The 15,223-nt window shown below is 47.9% G+C and overlaps 1 protein-coding gene across 2 annotated transcripts in view; it reads right to left on the bottom strand.

The window, feature by feature from the left end:
* The window catches only part of EXT2 (exostosin glycosyltransferase 2), a 95,944-nt gene extending 89,443 nt beyond the window's left edge, over positions 1-6,501 (bottom strand). The window contains exons 1-3 of one of the 2 annotated variants that reach the window (XM_075129540.1): positions 6,328-6,501; positions 698-1,263; positions 429-518 (exon numbers count right to left, since the gene is read on the bottom strand). In XM_075129540.1, coding sequence (XP_074985641.1) covers positions 429-518; positions 698-1,233 — 626 coding nt within the window. In that variant the 5' untranslated portion in view covers positions 1,234-1,263; positions 6,328-6,501. The remainder of the gene's footprint in view (positions 1-428; positions 519-697; positions 1,264-6,327) is intronic. The other variant, XM_048853907.2, reaches the window with a different exon arrangement.
* Between the last annotated feature and the right edge of the window lie 8,722 nt (positions 6,502-15,223).

Genomic DNA, 15,223 nt, shown 5'->3' with positions numbered 1-15,223 from the left:
CAAGAATGGCTCCTAATTTGAATTAAATGGAACACACTCAGTCATTCTTCATCTTCACTAAGATGAACCTGTGGAGGCTACAGGTCTAAGCACAGAATGCTTCACCTTGATCAGAGGAGCCAGGCAGCTCAGATCAAGACGGAGCATTGATAGCTGCAATATTACCATGGGCCACACTCCCTGTGAATTTAAGGATGAGCAACATTGTAGAATGCCATGGGCAAACAGTTGTCCTCTCAACTTAAAGAAGCTAGACAGTCCATCTCCTATCAAAACAGGGTAAGACATACTCCACCTATGTAAGACTCAGGAATTGTAGCATTTGCATTGGGACTACCAAGAGTTCTGAGCCCCACTTCCTCTTTAAAGACATTTTATCCCACATACGCCGCCCTCCAATGTACTCAAAGAAGCAGCATGATGCCTACCTATCTCTGGGAACATCCAGTGCTGTGTTGTAGTCAGGTGGCCCCCCAGGTAGCATGTTGAACAACAGATGGTTTGTGCCTCGATCCCACCTAAAGAGAAGAAATCATTAAAGCCAGTTAGAGAGCTGTTCCCTGAGACATGGATGCCAGACTCTCCCAAATTCTGATCTCAGCTCTAACCAGGGCTCACTGCAGAACTTTTCCCATCACTAACCTTATCCTTTCCAGCTCTAACTTTATGATTCACACAGTAAGGTTTCTGTAGGTACCTGGATAACTGTGCCAAGGCTTGAGCAGTTTCCTTGATGCGGAGCGTGTTCTGGTTCAGCACATCTATGGACGGCACAAAGAGGCAGGCCCGGTTGACATCATCTGTGTAGAAGTCACTGTCAGAGATAGCAGTCAGCAGCTCGTTGTACTCCCGAGAGATAGTGTTGCTAACCAGCATCCCATACTCATCCACATATTTCTTCAGTGAATAGATATAGACCTTGATCTTGTTTTTGGGGTTGAAGCCACAGCGATAGACATCAAAGCAGGTGTGCATCCTACAGCTGAGGTCTCCCCGTTCTGGGATGGGGCTCTCAGCAGGAAGCTTGACTACAGGCACATCATGGACACTGCGCTTCTCCACTGTCCAATCACTGGATGACTCAATGGAGTGTGGCCAGAACTGGAACATACCTGTGGCTATAAGGCCAAGCAGGACAATGGAAAAAAGTGTGATGTAGTAGATGCGGTGCTTGGTCTTCATTCTTGGGATGAGGGCTGGACCCCGGGTGTTATATTTGGCTGACGCACACATAATGGAACTAGCCACTTCTACCTCGTGTCTCTAAAAGATGGGGAGACAAATGCACAAGGTAAGAACAGGGACAATTTTAAGTTTGATAGAAGAGACACAGGTATCACAAAGAACAGGAACGGCAGGGCAGAAATATATTCAGCTCCCTTTTGGGAAGGCTCCTTTGCCTCAGAGGATTGTACTGACATTCTTCAGATATTCATGTCTTCCATTGGAATGTCAGGTGCTTGCTACCCTCTATTTCAGGGATGACACTTGGAAGCACCAACACGAAACAGGTATTTGCTGGGACCAACAAAAGCATACTGGGACCACAGACCAACATCCTTATAAAATAGTTCAACCAAACTGTTAGCAACCATCATGTCAGAATAACAAACGGGCCTGAGCTTTAAAAAAAAATAAAATCAGATAGATAGGAAAAGTCATTATATTGGTCCCACCCAGTCCATCTCCCAGAGTTTTCCCAATGTACGTTTTCTAGTATTGTGTGCTCAAGGACTGAGGAAAGGCAGTTAAATCTACATTAAGTATATAAACTGAGGGAGCAGGGGAATGTCCAATGCCAAACTTAACCTTATTCAACTCTGATTAATGGGTAAGTGTCATTGACATGCAGCTTTGGGCAAATAAAGAGTATCATACAGGACTCGCAATCAAGGTGCAGTCACTAATCTAGGGTGCGTTGTAAAAAAAAAAAAAAGTCTACAGTAATCCTGTATAAACATCACCTGTCCACCCTGTGTGGACTAGAAAGATACTAAAGTACTTTTTGTAAGAGTAGGTGATTGCCCTGGTGTTCTTGGCAAATGTGCTCTTCCACCCAAGTGCAGCATCAGCTGGTGTTCTCCCAACACTGAAGAGGCACTTCAGTAGTGCTATGTGTATATCCTTGTGAAATACTTTGGGATGAAAAGCACAATATAAAAAACATTAACTGTAGCTGTTTTCCAGGACTGATCATGTAGGTTAGTTTTTGTGCTTTTAAAATTTTGGTTACTAAACAAAGCCAACTTGTAAACTTCAGGGTGAAGGAACAGCAACTCCAGACAGACACATAATCAAACTATGTTTGTTACATATATAGGGTGTTTTGGTTTTTGGGTTCCAACATAGCTAGAACTCAAAACTTCTCACAATAAGGAAACTGATCATGGCTCCAATTTGTAAAGTGTTCACAGCAGCAAATTTTTGCAACATGTTATCAGTGCTTTGCTCCACTAGAGCATGGCTGACAATCATATATTCTTCCTTTTGTGGAAAAGTGTAGAGGGCCATTTTTGAGAACTAAAAGAGAAATTTAATGGGCAAATGTTAGCCAAACAGAAATTATACAAACAACAACAAACCACCACCACCAAACATGAAGAAATAGAAGAGTATGTCAAAAACAACAGTTTTTACCAGAGAACGTTGGGACAGAGGTTGTTTGCAATTTGAAGTGATATCTTGCTCTGCTGCGTAAGTGCTGTTTTATACACCACTTAAGAAGTTGTCAACTTTTAATGCTTCAGGTCAAACTAGGTTCACTTTCTGATTTCAATTAAATAGTTTTGCCAGCCTACTGATGAACACTCAGCAGATAAAAGACTGAAGTCATACTGTAGCCAGGAAAAGAACAGGAATTTCACAGTATTACTGTCAGTATTATAGCCCAAGATCTTCTATGTTTCTTCTGCCTTCTAGTCAACTTATTCCCTCACTCCCCCATACATTGCTGGAATCATCTGATTTATCACAGATATAATACATTTGTGACAGGCTCTTGAGTCACTGAGAAAGACTGCTTTTTCCCTCAGTCTCAGACAAGGAACTATTTATTCATTTTTACACACTGCATAATTAATCTCTAGAACTCACTGCCACCAGATAAAGGCAAAGTACTTAAAAGTATTCAAAAAGGAATTAGACATGTATAGGATAATAAGAATTAACACAGTTACATTAGAAACCATTGAAAAAAATTAAGAAAAAATATTAGCCTCTCTGTTTCAGGGCATCAAAGATAAAATATCAATTATTAGGAAGAAGCTTCTCCTATCAACAGGCTATCCCATAACCATTCATGAACAGACCCTTTAATTGAATTTTCCCTAACTCTAGACTTCCTAGGCATTACAGGGTTGCTTCCATCTTCCTCTGAAGCAAGCGGTACTTGTTTCTACTAGATGGATACTAGTTTAGACAGACCTCTGGTCTGATTCAGCTTCGTATCTCCCTCCCATGTTCCTAAAAACTATGAACCTTGAGTTGAGTGTGGGAATGAGTTTCTGGAGAATTCTCAGATTACAATTTTAGAAAATTGTTAGGTTAGAACCCCTTATCACTCTCAAGTTGTCAAAGAACAGGCCTAGCACTAGCCTGGTTAGCCCAGAAAGCCTTGGTTAAAATCAAACTTCTCCACAAAAGCATTTCACACTTCAAGACTCCACACAGAGATGCATCCATAGAAGAAAAGTTGAGGGAGCAGAATGACACTTCAGCAGTACTGAGAAACACTAACAGGAGAATTGAAAGTAAGTGGGCGATAGGTTCCCCCCCTCAGTGATTTCTCGTGCACCTCCCAACACAAGATTTAAAATCAGTTTCAACCCATATTAACAACAGAGGGTAAAAGAGATGTGGTTTAGGGTCCGCCCACATGTAATAAGAAAAAAGAAAAAAGTCTTTAAAATAATAGGAATTATGGCTAGACAAGTGCCTTACTTCAGTACAAGTTTCCAGAGGAGCACAGCACCTGAACAGTGAATCCTCCCCTTATGCGAGTCCCAGTTTCTCCTCACAGTCACAGATACAGCACACCACACGATCCATTGTCTACAGCCAAGCTCTAAGATACAACCACATTTGCTCCAATCCCTCAGACAGAGACAAACACCTACAAGGTCTCTATCAAGCATTCTTAAAACTACAATACCCACCTGCTGAAGTGGAAAAAAAAAAGATTGACAGAGCCAGAAGAGTACCCAAAAGTCACCTACTACAGGACAGGCCCAACAAAGAAAATAACAGAACGCCACTAGCTGTCACCTTCAGCCCCCAACTAAAACCTCTCCAGCGCATCATCAAAGATTTACAACCTATCCTGAAAAATGATCCCTCACTCTCACAGATCTTGGGAGACACACCAGTCCTCGCTTACAGACAGCCCCCCAACCTGAAGCAAATACCCACCAGCAACCACACACCACTCAACAAAAATACTAACCCAGGAATCTATCCTTGCAACAAAGCCCGATGCCAACTCTGTCCACATATTTATTCAAGTGACACCATCATAGGACCTAATCACACTAGCCACGCCATCAGGGGCTCGTTCACCTGCACATCTACCAATGTGATATATGCCATTACGTGCCAGCAATGCCCCTCTGCCACGTACACTGGCTAAACCGGACAGTCTCTACGCAAAAGAATAAATGGACACAAATCTGACATCAGGAATCATAACATTCAAAAACCGGTAGGAGAACACTTCAACCTCTCTGGCCACTCAGTAACAGACTTAAAGGTGGCAATTTTGCAACAGAAAAGCTTCAAAAACAGACTCCAACGACAGGTTTCAGAGTAACAGCCGTGTTAGTCTGTCTTCGCAAAAAGAAAAGGAGTACTTGTGGCACCTTAGAGACTAACCAATTTATTTGAGCATGAGCTTTCAACGAGAAACTGCTAAGCTTGAATTAATATGCAAACTAGATGCCATTAACTTGGGTTTGAATAGAGACTGGGAGTGGCTGGGTCATTACACATATTACACAAACTTCAAATCCAGACTCCAGCAAGAAACTGCTGAATTGGAATTCATTTGCAAATTGGATACTATTAATTTAGGCTTAAATAGAGACTGGGAATGGCTAAGTCATTATGCAAGGTAGCCTGTTTCCTCTTGTTTTTTCCTACCCCCCCCCCCCCAGATGTTCTGGTCTAACTTGGATTTAAACTTGGAGAGTGGTCAGTTTGGATGAGCTATTACCAGCAGGAGAGTGAGTTTGTGTGTGTATGGGGGTGGGGGGGATGTGAGAAAACCTGGATTTGTGCAGGAAATAGCCGACTTGATTATGTAAAGAGTTGTCACTTTGGATGGGCTAGCACCAGCAGGAGAGTGAATTTGTGTGGGGGGGGTGGAGGGTGAGAAAACCTGGATTTGTGCTGGAAATGGCCCACCTGATGATCACTTTAGATAAGCTATTACCAGCAGGACAGTGGGGTGGGAGGTGGTATTGTTTCATATTCTCTGTGTATATATAAAGTCTGCTGCAGTTTCCACGGTATGCATCCGATGAAGTGAGCTGTAGCTCACGAAAGCTCATGCTCAAATAAATTGGTTAGTCTCTAAGGTGCCACAAGTACTCCTTTTCTTTTTGCGAATACAGACTAACATGGCTGTTACTCTGAAACCTACACATATTGAATCTATTTCCTTATGTGAAGTATCCTCACACCTTCTTGTCAACTGTCTAAATGGGCCATTTTGATTATCACCACAAAAGTTCTTTTCTCCTGCTGATAATGGCTCATCTTAATTAATTAGCCTCTCACAGTTTGTATGGTAACTTCCAACTTATCTGTGTATGTGTGTGTGTGTGTGTGTGTATCTTACTATATGTTCCATTCTATGCACCCAATGAAGTGGGCTGTAGCCCACAAAAGCTTAGTCTCTAAGGTGCCACAAGTCCTCCTTTTCTTTTGGCGGATACAGACTAACAGGGCTGGTACTCTGATACCTGTCAGAAATGTAAGGGAGCAAGGGGCTGAACGCCTCCGGCTGGCGATGCACACCCTGAACGTGTTCTCCCGCCTGCCCTGCCAGGCCGCTGGACACATCAGTTCCCCCCCCACCCCTCCACGCCCGCCCTCCCGGTGACAGGCCTCCCCCTGCCTGGCTTGGAGCTGGCTACCTCCCTGAGCCGCTGGGCCAGCCCGCCCGTACCCCCTTGTCCCTCCCGGCGGCAGAGGCGCAGGCCCCCGGAGCTGGGGCTGCGGGGCCGCGAGGCTCATCGCTCTCCGCCGCCCGCCCCCCCGCCCAGGAACGCCAGGGCCCGGCCCCCAGCCAGCAGCCCGGCTCCCCGCCCCCAGCTCGCCCCCCGGCCTCACCTCAGCCAGCAGCGGCGCAGGCTCACGGCCTCATGTCAGACCGAGCGGCCCCCTCCAGTGGCACGTCCGGGGCGCTGGGCCGGCGCTGGGCCGGCGCTCGGAGCAGCTGCCGGCGCAGAGCTGCCTACCCCGCCGCCGGGCCAGGGCTCAGAGCGCATGCGCGGGAGGGACGGTTTCCCCGCGCATGGCAGCTACTGGCACAGCCACCTGTGTCTGCAACCTGACGTAGGGGGTGCGCACGCGCAGTAAGAGTACCTCGCTGGCCCCGTGGAGAAGCCGCATGTGGCTCTGCGCCTTCCCGCGCCTACTCCAGGGCCGGGAGGCGGCCCCGACGCACCGCGAACCGGCGGCGGTGGGGTTGGACGTCGCCGGATGTTGCTGTCTGGCAGCAATTCTGTATGGAGCAAGAGTTGGGGGACACGGCTGGGGCCAGCGGAGATCAGAGGGGCAGGATAGCTCAGTGGTGTGAGCAATGGGCTGCTAAACCCAGGGGTGCGAGTTCAATCCTTGAGGGGGCCATTGAGCGATCTGGGGGCAAAAATTGGGGTGTGGTCCTGCTTTGAGCAGAGGGGTTGGACTATTTTGGGGAGTAGGACACATCCAAACAGCTCTTCCCCAGTAACCAGTATTAGTTTGGTGGTGGTAGCGGCCAGTCCAAGGACAACGGGTGGAATATTTGTACCTTGGGGAAGTTTTGACCTAAGCTGGTAAAGATAAGCTTAGGAGGTTTTTCATGCAGGTCCCCACATCTATACCCTAGAGTTCAGAGTGGGGGAGGAACCTTGACAGGTGTGCAGGAAGGGGCTCAGGGCAAGGGGTTGGGGCAGAGGAGGGGTGCAGGGTGTACGAGGGGGCTCAGGGCAGAGGGTTGGGGTGCAAGAGGGATGCAGAGTGCGGGTTGGGGTGCAGGAGGGGTATGGGGTGTGGCAGGGGGCTCAGGGCAGGGGGGTGGGGTGCAGGATGTGGCAGGGGGTTGGGGTACAGGCAGGGGGCTCAGGGCAGGGAGTTGGGGGGCGGGGTGCAGGAGGGATTCAGGCTCCAGCCTGGCGCCGCTTACCTGGAGCAGCTCCGGGGTGGCAGCGGTGCGCACCAGGGCCAGGGCCTGGCCCTGGCCTAGCACTGCACGGCTCTGCTCCGGGAAGCGGCTGGCACCATGTCCCTGCGGCCCTTGGAGTGGGGAGGGGGCAGAGAGCTCCGTGCACTGCCCTTGCCTGTGGGTTCCACACCCAAAGCTCCCATTGGCTGCGGTCCCCGTTCCCAGCCAATGAGAGCTTCAGGGGAGGTACCCACAGACAAGAGCAGTGCACGGAACCCTCTGCCCCCACTCTCCCAGGGGCAGCAGGGACGTGGTGCCAGCCGCTTCCTGGAGAGGAGCGGGGCCCGCGGCACCACGGGGGGCAATCCCGCAGGCCAGATCCAAAGCCCTGAGGGGCCAGATCCAGCCAGCAGGCTGTAGTTTGCCCACCCCTGACTTAGACTGTAAATCCGTCAGGGCAGGGATTGTCTTTGTTCTGTATTTGTACAGCACCTAGCACAAGGGAGTCCTGGTCCATGTCTGGGGTACTACAATAATATAAAATAATAACTGTCCCACTCCAAAAAATTCACATGGAGCGTGCAGAAACAGCATTGCCACATAATACTCAGATCACAACAGCCATGCTGGTGTCATATACCGAACTCAGAAAAGTGGAAAACCCCAGAAATGGGAGAAGTTAATCCTATTATAAGTATCACCTGCACTTTTGTGCTTCCAGTGCAGCTGCATGTGCCACCAGAGATGGTATGAAAGGAATTTCCTATCTTCAAGCTGCAACAATTCAAAATCCCAATTCCTCTCTTCCCCTTGGGCATCTTTCCCTTCACTTGCAGTGCAAAAACTGGAGCCAGGAAAGCTACATTTTCTGAAGAAGGGGATTCATTTCTTCAGCAACACTTGCATCCTGCAATCATTTCCTCATCTGCCACTGAGGTAGGGAGCAAGAAACCAAGGGAACTGAGAGTAGTGCAGAAGCTCTAAGTAGTTTGTTTTCATTTCTAGCTTCTTTGGAAGCTTCCACCAAGTCTCCTCAAGCACTTCAATTTATAGTGCAAAGAGCCAGAAGTGACAAATATCAAGATCTATTTTGAATGTTGGGGTATTCCTTAGTTCGAAGTGACCTTTGTGCTGCTGTGCCAGATTATTAAGAACCCTGAGGACTGAGGCTTTCTACACAGAATAAATCCAGCACAGGAAGCAACCATGCGAGCCTTTCCCATACAAACCACTCCCTTCTCATTGCGATTTAACCCTGGCCTAGAGGGACTAGCCCTGAGAGGGGAGTTCAGTGATTTTGTTTTTTAAACTGAATGTACAATGTGCTTCATTTTCCCAGTTGCTGCCTCCCTGTCTCTTTTGTACATTTTCATTTGGTTTCATTCATTGCTCATATTCCTTGCTAACTAGTAAGAAGGGAGAAAGAAGGATTTTCTCAATTTCTTACTGTAACAACCACTCTCAGCACCTCTGAACTACTGCAAATGCCAAAGCGTCCTGTATTTGATGCACAATCCTCCACAGCTGGCAATGTTGCCATTTTTCAGAGCTAGTGAAGGGCTTCCAAATGGGGCTGGGCCACAATGTTGACCATATAGCCAACTGTGGATAGAACCACAAGCAGAGTGAAGATGGCTGAAACAGCTGTCTATGTTTACTAACTGGGGAGGGCTGCACCAGATACTGGGTCACTTCTGCAAAATTGTATAATCTCGCCAACCCCCACCAACTAAAGCCAGGGTCAGCTCCAGCTTTTTTGCCGCCCCAAGCAGCGAAGGGAAAAAAAAACAACAAGCCTGGTTGAGCTGCCGCCAAAGAGGAAGAGGGGGACTGCAGGGCTTACCGCCAAATTGCCACCAAGATCCGGACGTGCCACCCCAATGATGGACGGAGTGCCGCCCCTTTCTACTGGCCGCCCCAAGCACCTGCTTCCTTCGCTAGTGCCTGGAGCCGGCCCTGACTAAAGCTCAAGCAACCACTCCTATTGGGCACTCTCCCTTCTGTTTCCCCCAGCTCCATCCACCCTCACTTCCTGGCTTTCTGTCCAATGTATTGGTCTTTCCAGCCTCTCTCTTTCCCCTCCAGCACTGTTGGACGCCAAACAGGTCTTTGTCATTGTTGCCTTTGTGATGGCTGGGGGCAGCTTGTACATCCATCTGATCATCATGTGCTGCTGCTCTCCTCTCCCAAGCCTGGCCCAAGCCAACCACTCCAGTTTAGGATTTTGCTGCAGGCTGTGCTGCTTCCTTCAGGTGGTATAGTGCAGGGAAGCTGCTTTCCCTAGGTGGTGAGCAATACTGTAGTACTGCTGTATTCAGCTACTCCACCTACACTGAAGAGGGAAATGACATCATGAGGCAGCTGGATGTTGGATGCACGGGAGTGGAGATGGCTGTGCGAAGATGTATAATGTACATTGTTTATTTCCATCGAGTCGGAAGTCCTGGTGTCCATCTTAGTGGGAGCAGTCAGACTTAAGGCAAGAGTGAAAAGCCTGGATTGGGCCAAAAACAATTAAATTAAATCTCATTGTGAATTTAAAACTGAAGGGCGAGACAGAGCAATGAGCACTCCTAGTGAAGTAAGAGATTGATCGTGGCCAATGGGTCCCTTCCTGGATTCTCAGCCAGGTGCACTGCCAATTAACATCATCATTCTACTTAACCCGCCTGCCTAGGTGCTCAGAAAACATAGCAATAGGCAATGCCTAGACTGGAGAGATTAGAAAGCTGTCCATTACCATGGTATCCACATGTCATTTCTAAACATTCCAACAGCACAGTGATGGGTCTCATATGAAAACTCAGATGGACAGATCCTTCCTCCCTCCACCACAAATAAGATCAGGAGACAATGCAACATAATTAAAACCTAACTGAAATTTCAAAAGAGGGTTTTACATTTTACAAAAATTGTTTTAAATGGATAAAACCAAATGCATATGTATGCGAGCCACAGGGGATTTGACACACAAAGGAGGAAAAGAGATTGTGGATAAGGGGGCCAGTAATATATCTGAAGTCACAAGAGGTCATAATAGAAAACATAATTATTTTTTTTTAAGTTTGAGAGCTCTTTCAACAGTGGAGTGAGATAAACAGACCTGGATTGACGGTGGAACAAGCTCTGAATCATAGGGCAAAAGGCTCCCCTCCTAACATCCTAAAGTGGGGGGAGGGGATTGCTAAAAGTTAGCAGGTGTCAGAGCACAGATATCTGTTGGGATGAGGCTCAGAGGATGAGGATTTTGAAAGAATGATTATTGTTATTTATTTACTATTAACCAAGTGCTGTATACCACAGACATATGATGAGAAGCTGCCCCAAGAAGCTTTAAAATCTCCATGAACATGGGATGCTACAAAACTCAAGTAAACAGTCAGTGACGTTTAGCCCATGTCTGGATAGTTTGCTATTTTAAATTATTGCACTAATGCTTCCTTGATGGGAGGACTTGAGCAAGTGTGGGGCACAAGAGTTTATGTTTTATCAAATTTGCAGACCAGAATTGCCTTAGTCGGTTCCTTGGAAATAAGAAAAAGTACTAGCCTAAGGATGCTCTGGCAATTTTCCAGAAGCCTAATGGCAACTTTAGTTTACAGAAAACAGTGCAGACTGCAGGCATCCTCTTCTTTAATCCAGAGTGGTATGCCACAGGGACTCCGGTACCAGCATGCAATGCATCAGTTTGTTCAGAAGCAGAAGACCAAAATACACAAGGCTGAATTCAGCCTTGGCATAAATGGGCACATCTGTACTGAAGTCAATGGAAATTGCATGCACTTACACCACTAATGAAGCTGGTCCCCTTTGTCCCCTCTGATTAAAGCAGAGGGCAGAGGCTGGCCATATCTGCTTGCCCCCGCCCTCTCCCAACCCCACTCTAGCTCTTTGCCCCACTCCCTGCATTAACCCCACTACAGCAGGGTGTTGTCAGAAACACTCTTCTGAAATGCATGGACTGGATTCAGTTCACCTCACCTGCTTTGTGCTTTTCTATGCTGTTGCTGGCTGGATTGATTGGTTGGTTTTCACAGTGCCGCACGGGACGGCATTCAGGGGGATAGCAGGAAAATCCCAGCTCGGTCCTAGCTATGGTTTGCTTGGCTTATGCCCTTGGGGCTTGTGCCGCTTGCCAACGCCAGCCTGTTGCATGACAGCACTTCGGTGGACCGACAGGCAGCAGCGGCTCGTGGCAGCCCCTGTCGCAGCGTTACGCCAAACCATGCTGGGGCCTGTGTTCCAGGAGACCGGCCCACGGCGGGCGCCACCCAGGCGACCCAGTGGCTGGGACTTGGCGAGAACCGCCCTGTCGGCCAAGGCAGGTACTACAGTTCGTGCTGCGGCGTACGCGGCTCGCGGCGGCTAGGAGTCAGCGGGCAGCTCCCACCGGGGGGGTCGCGGCGAGCTCAGCGGAGCAGCGGCGTTGCCGCTGGGCCTAGAAGGTGGCGGGGGAGGGCTGCCTGCAGGGGCTCCTGGTCTGGAAGAGTCGGGCTGGGAGGAGGTGGAGGACTTCCCTCCTGGCGCAGGAGCGATGAGCTGGGGAGGAAGCCTGCAGGGGGTAAATGCGCCACCACGAGAGTCAGGCTGGTACCTGGTGTGATCTGTGAGGTGCTGTGCGGGAGCCTGGGCGGTTTGTGTCTGTCCTACAAGAGAGCCAGTGTTTTCCTGAGCCGCACCCCGCTTAGCTGCTGCTGGCCCCGCTTCTGGATAAGACAGAAAACACCAGACCTGGCACCCCCACCTGTTTTGATGTTTTTGCTCTTTATTTTTCCTTTCTTCTTTCTCCTGGTATGATGTGACATGGCCCTGGCTTCTCAGTGGGGGGGAGAACCTCCCTCTTTTCTTAGTTTTTCAAGATTTGGGTTTTCTTTTCCATTATCTTTAATGTTCCTCCTTTGTCGCCTTCTGGCTGGACAATACATGGATACAAGTTATTTTGTGTAAACATCTGGTTTGGGAATAGCCCCTCCCCGCTGTAAGCAGTACTTTAAAATGTAGTACAGGTCATGAGCCTACTAGTCTCTAAACATTCATAACCACAGTCTGTATATCTATCTTATAATGACCGTGGAGTTCGGAACGTTACAAGATTTCACTTGACATTTTTATACACAAAAACATTGCATAAACCCAGTTGTTCCAATTGCTTACTTTGGGTGGGGGCGGGTCAGAACCCCTGTGCTCCCCTGGGGGTGTGGCAAGGTGTCCCCAATTTTTTTTTCTGTTAGAATTCTTGTACTTTGAGATTTAGGACTACACCACTACTAACTGTGGGCTGGGACGATGAAGGCAGGAGAGGATACAGAACCCTTGCATACAACTGTGTTTTCTATTGTTCTCCAGGCTGAGCTCACCAAGTAGCCAAGCTGCACTCAGTGCAGCTGAGGAGAAAACAAAAATGATTTTATATCACCTTGATGGGTCCCCCTCCCACAAACCTCGGGGCACCTTAGGGCCAGTTCAGGACCCGGAGAAACTTAGCCCAGTCTCTAAGTTTTGGCATCTGATGATAACACCTCATGGGGCAATTCCATCACTCCTGCAGAGCCCAGTGGTGCTCCGGCCATGCCCTCTTCCCCTGACATCATCCCTTCAGTAGTTCTGCACCACCTGGGAACGTCCTCTGTGCCAAAGGCATCCCAACTCTGCTAATAAAGGAGGCATTTATTCCACCAGCTTTGTGCTGCCAGAGTGGGGCAAAGCAGGCAGAATGTGGGAGGGACACGAAATGGCCCTCTTGCTACCTAACCCTATAAGTAAGATACCCAGGTGTTTACAAGTGTCAGGCTCCTTCCCCTAAAAGCACATTTCTCCCCTCTGCTACTTTATTGTATCCGTCCTCATCCAGCGTTACCTCACGTGGGGCTGCAGTCCTGCGGCACTGCCACGTGAGTGCGAGAGACATTGTGCGGGGCCTGACCCAGTTTTGTAGGAAGTGGCTGGTGCACATGTTGTGTAAAGCCTTTTGGAGCACTCTTAACCCTTACTGTCAAAGGGTTAAGCCCGTGCACCTCAGCGGCTCCAAAAACAAACATGTCCAAAGCCCACCTTTATGCGCGCGCACCCGCCCTCCCCTCCCCCCCCCCCCCCCCCCCCACACACACACACCCCCCAGTGCTTCCATGTGGAAAAAGCATCCGGGAAATGCTCTCTGCAGTCAGCCCTCTTCTCTGCTATAGGCGCCTCTATGCATCACGTCCCCACTTTTATTTACATTATCTGTATCTTTACAATATTATCATGGTCTTCAGTTTACGAAACATACACATCAAGCAATCAGGCCACAGTGTCCCCATTGGCTTTGATGTATTTGTGACTAGGGTTTTCCCTGTCATTCAGATTTTATTTATTATGACACAAGATGCTTTTGTTTTTAAACGTTCTGTTAAAACGTGCTGTGAGGTTGCTTGTGCATTGATCAAAAACAATTATTTTCCTTGATTTTAGTTCCAGTAATAAATTGAAACAAACGGTACATCCTGAATTGACCAGTGCCACTTTTATGAATCGAGCACGGCACCATTCATGTGCTCGGGCTCCGTGCTGACATGAATGTGGTGATCACTGTGAGCAACAGGACTCATCTGGGTGAATGGTGGTTGGATGTGACTGAGCCATAGAAGGGTGAGCTGCGTCTGTGACAAGAACATTGGCTAGTCCATGTGCTGCTGAGGGAAGGGAGGGGAAGGGGACGGAGGTTGCTGAACGCAGCGGGCTGACGGATGCCCATACAATGCCCACAGGCACTTCCTCTCTCTCTCTCTCTCTGTGCTCTTCCAGGGAGAATAAAATGCCTCTAATCAATCGTAGCTGAAATATTTAAGGAGGCTTTAAAGGTAGTTTCTTTCCTATAGGAAAATTTGGGAAGTTTTCCACCGAGAAAGAGTTTTGCAAATTATTAATGGCTAAGTGAAGTAAATGCAAGGAGCCCTTGCTGTTCTGTTTAGCAACCGCGAGAAAGACACGCTATATCTTTTGACAGAGATTTCCCTGGAACTTCAGAAACACTAGCTTTACTAGTTTGTATTCCAGTGGTGTAGCTGAACCAGACAAGTCTGCAGCACGCTGTATTATTTTTAGACTCTTCTAGGTTGCCATTTTTTATCCTGTAAAAATACTGATCAGCTTCTGGGTGACTGGCCATCAATTTTTATAAATGTGTCAGAGTCCAGATTCTTTTTTTCCGCCCTGCTCTCTCTCCTCCTTTTAAAGCCTGCTGTATACAAGTCTTTTGAGATGGTGGGGTATGCATGATTTCAATTCGTGCATCAGATTCTTCCATTTACAGCTCTTTAGCATCACAAGATGCATTCTTCTGCTGCACACAGCGCTGCTTATCGTCTATTATGGGTGAACTGCCCAAGTACATAGAATTGAAGGCACGGGCAGGCAGAATCACCATAGTGCCTGGTTATGACTCTTCAGTCAGCTCAGCATTCCTTTGCAATATTATATCTCCTCCATGTACAATGGTGCAATGGGTGTGTCAGATTCAGGGATATCGCTACTCAGTGCTGTGACAGCACATTCTCAGAAGTCACTTTAATATAAAGGGAGATCATTGCAAAAGTGAATGACCAATTAACGTACGGGGGCCATCCCTTCCACTTTTCTTCAGCCCTATGAGGCAGCATAACCTGGTATGGACAACAGTCAGAGATGTAGACTAGATATAACACAGTTCTGTTCCGCTGCAGGAGGAGTCAGGATATCATAATAGACTGACCATTGGTCTGATCCAGTATTTTAGTTTTCTGTATTCCAACAAAATGGCAATTTCATTGAACTGAGCCTTTTCACTTCCTTAGTCAATGCAATTTTAATCAGTGCCCAAAAAGTTATGCTACTGAGCAGGGT

This window comes from Caretta caretta, chromosome 6, assembly GCF_965140235.1.
Source record: "Caretta caretta isolate rCarCar2 chromosome 6, rCarCar1.hap1, whole genome shotgun sequence".
Lineage (NCBI taxonomy): Eukaryota > Metazoa > Chordata > Testudines > Cheloniidae > Caretta > Caretta caretta.
This window is presented reverse-complemented; position numbering and strand designations above follow the sequence as displayed.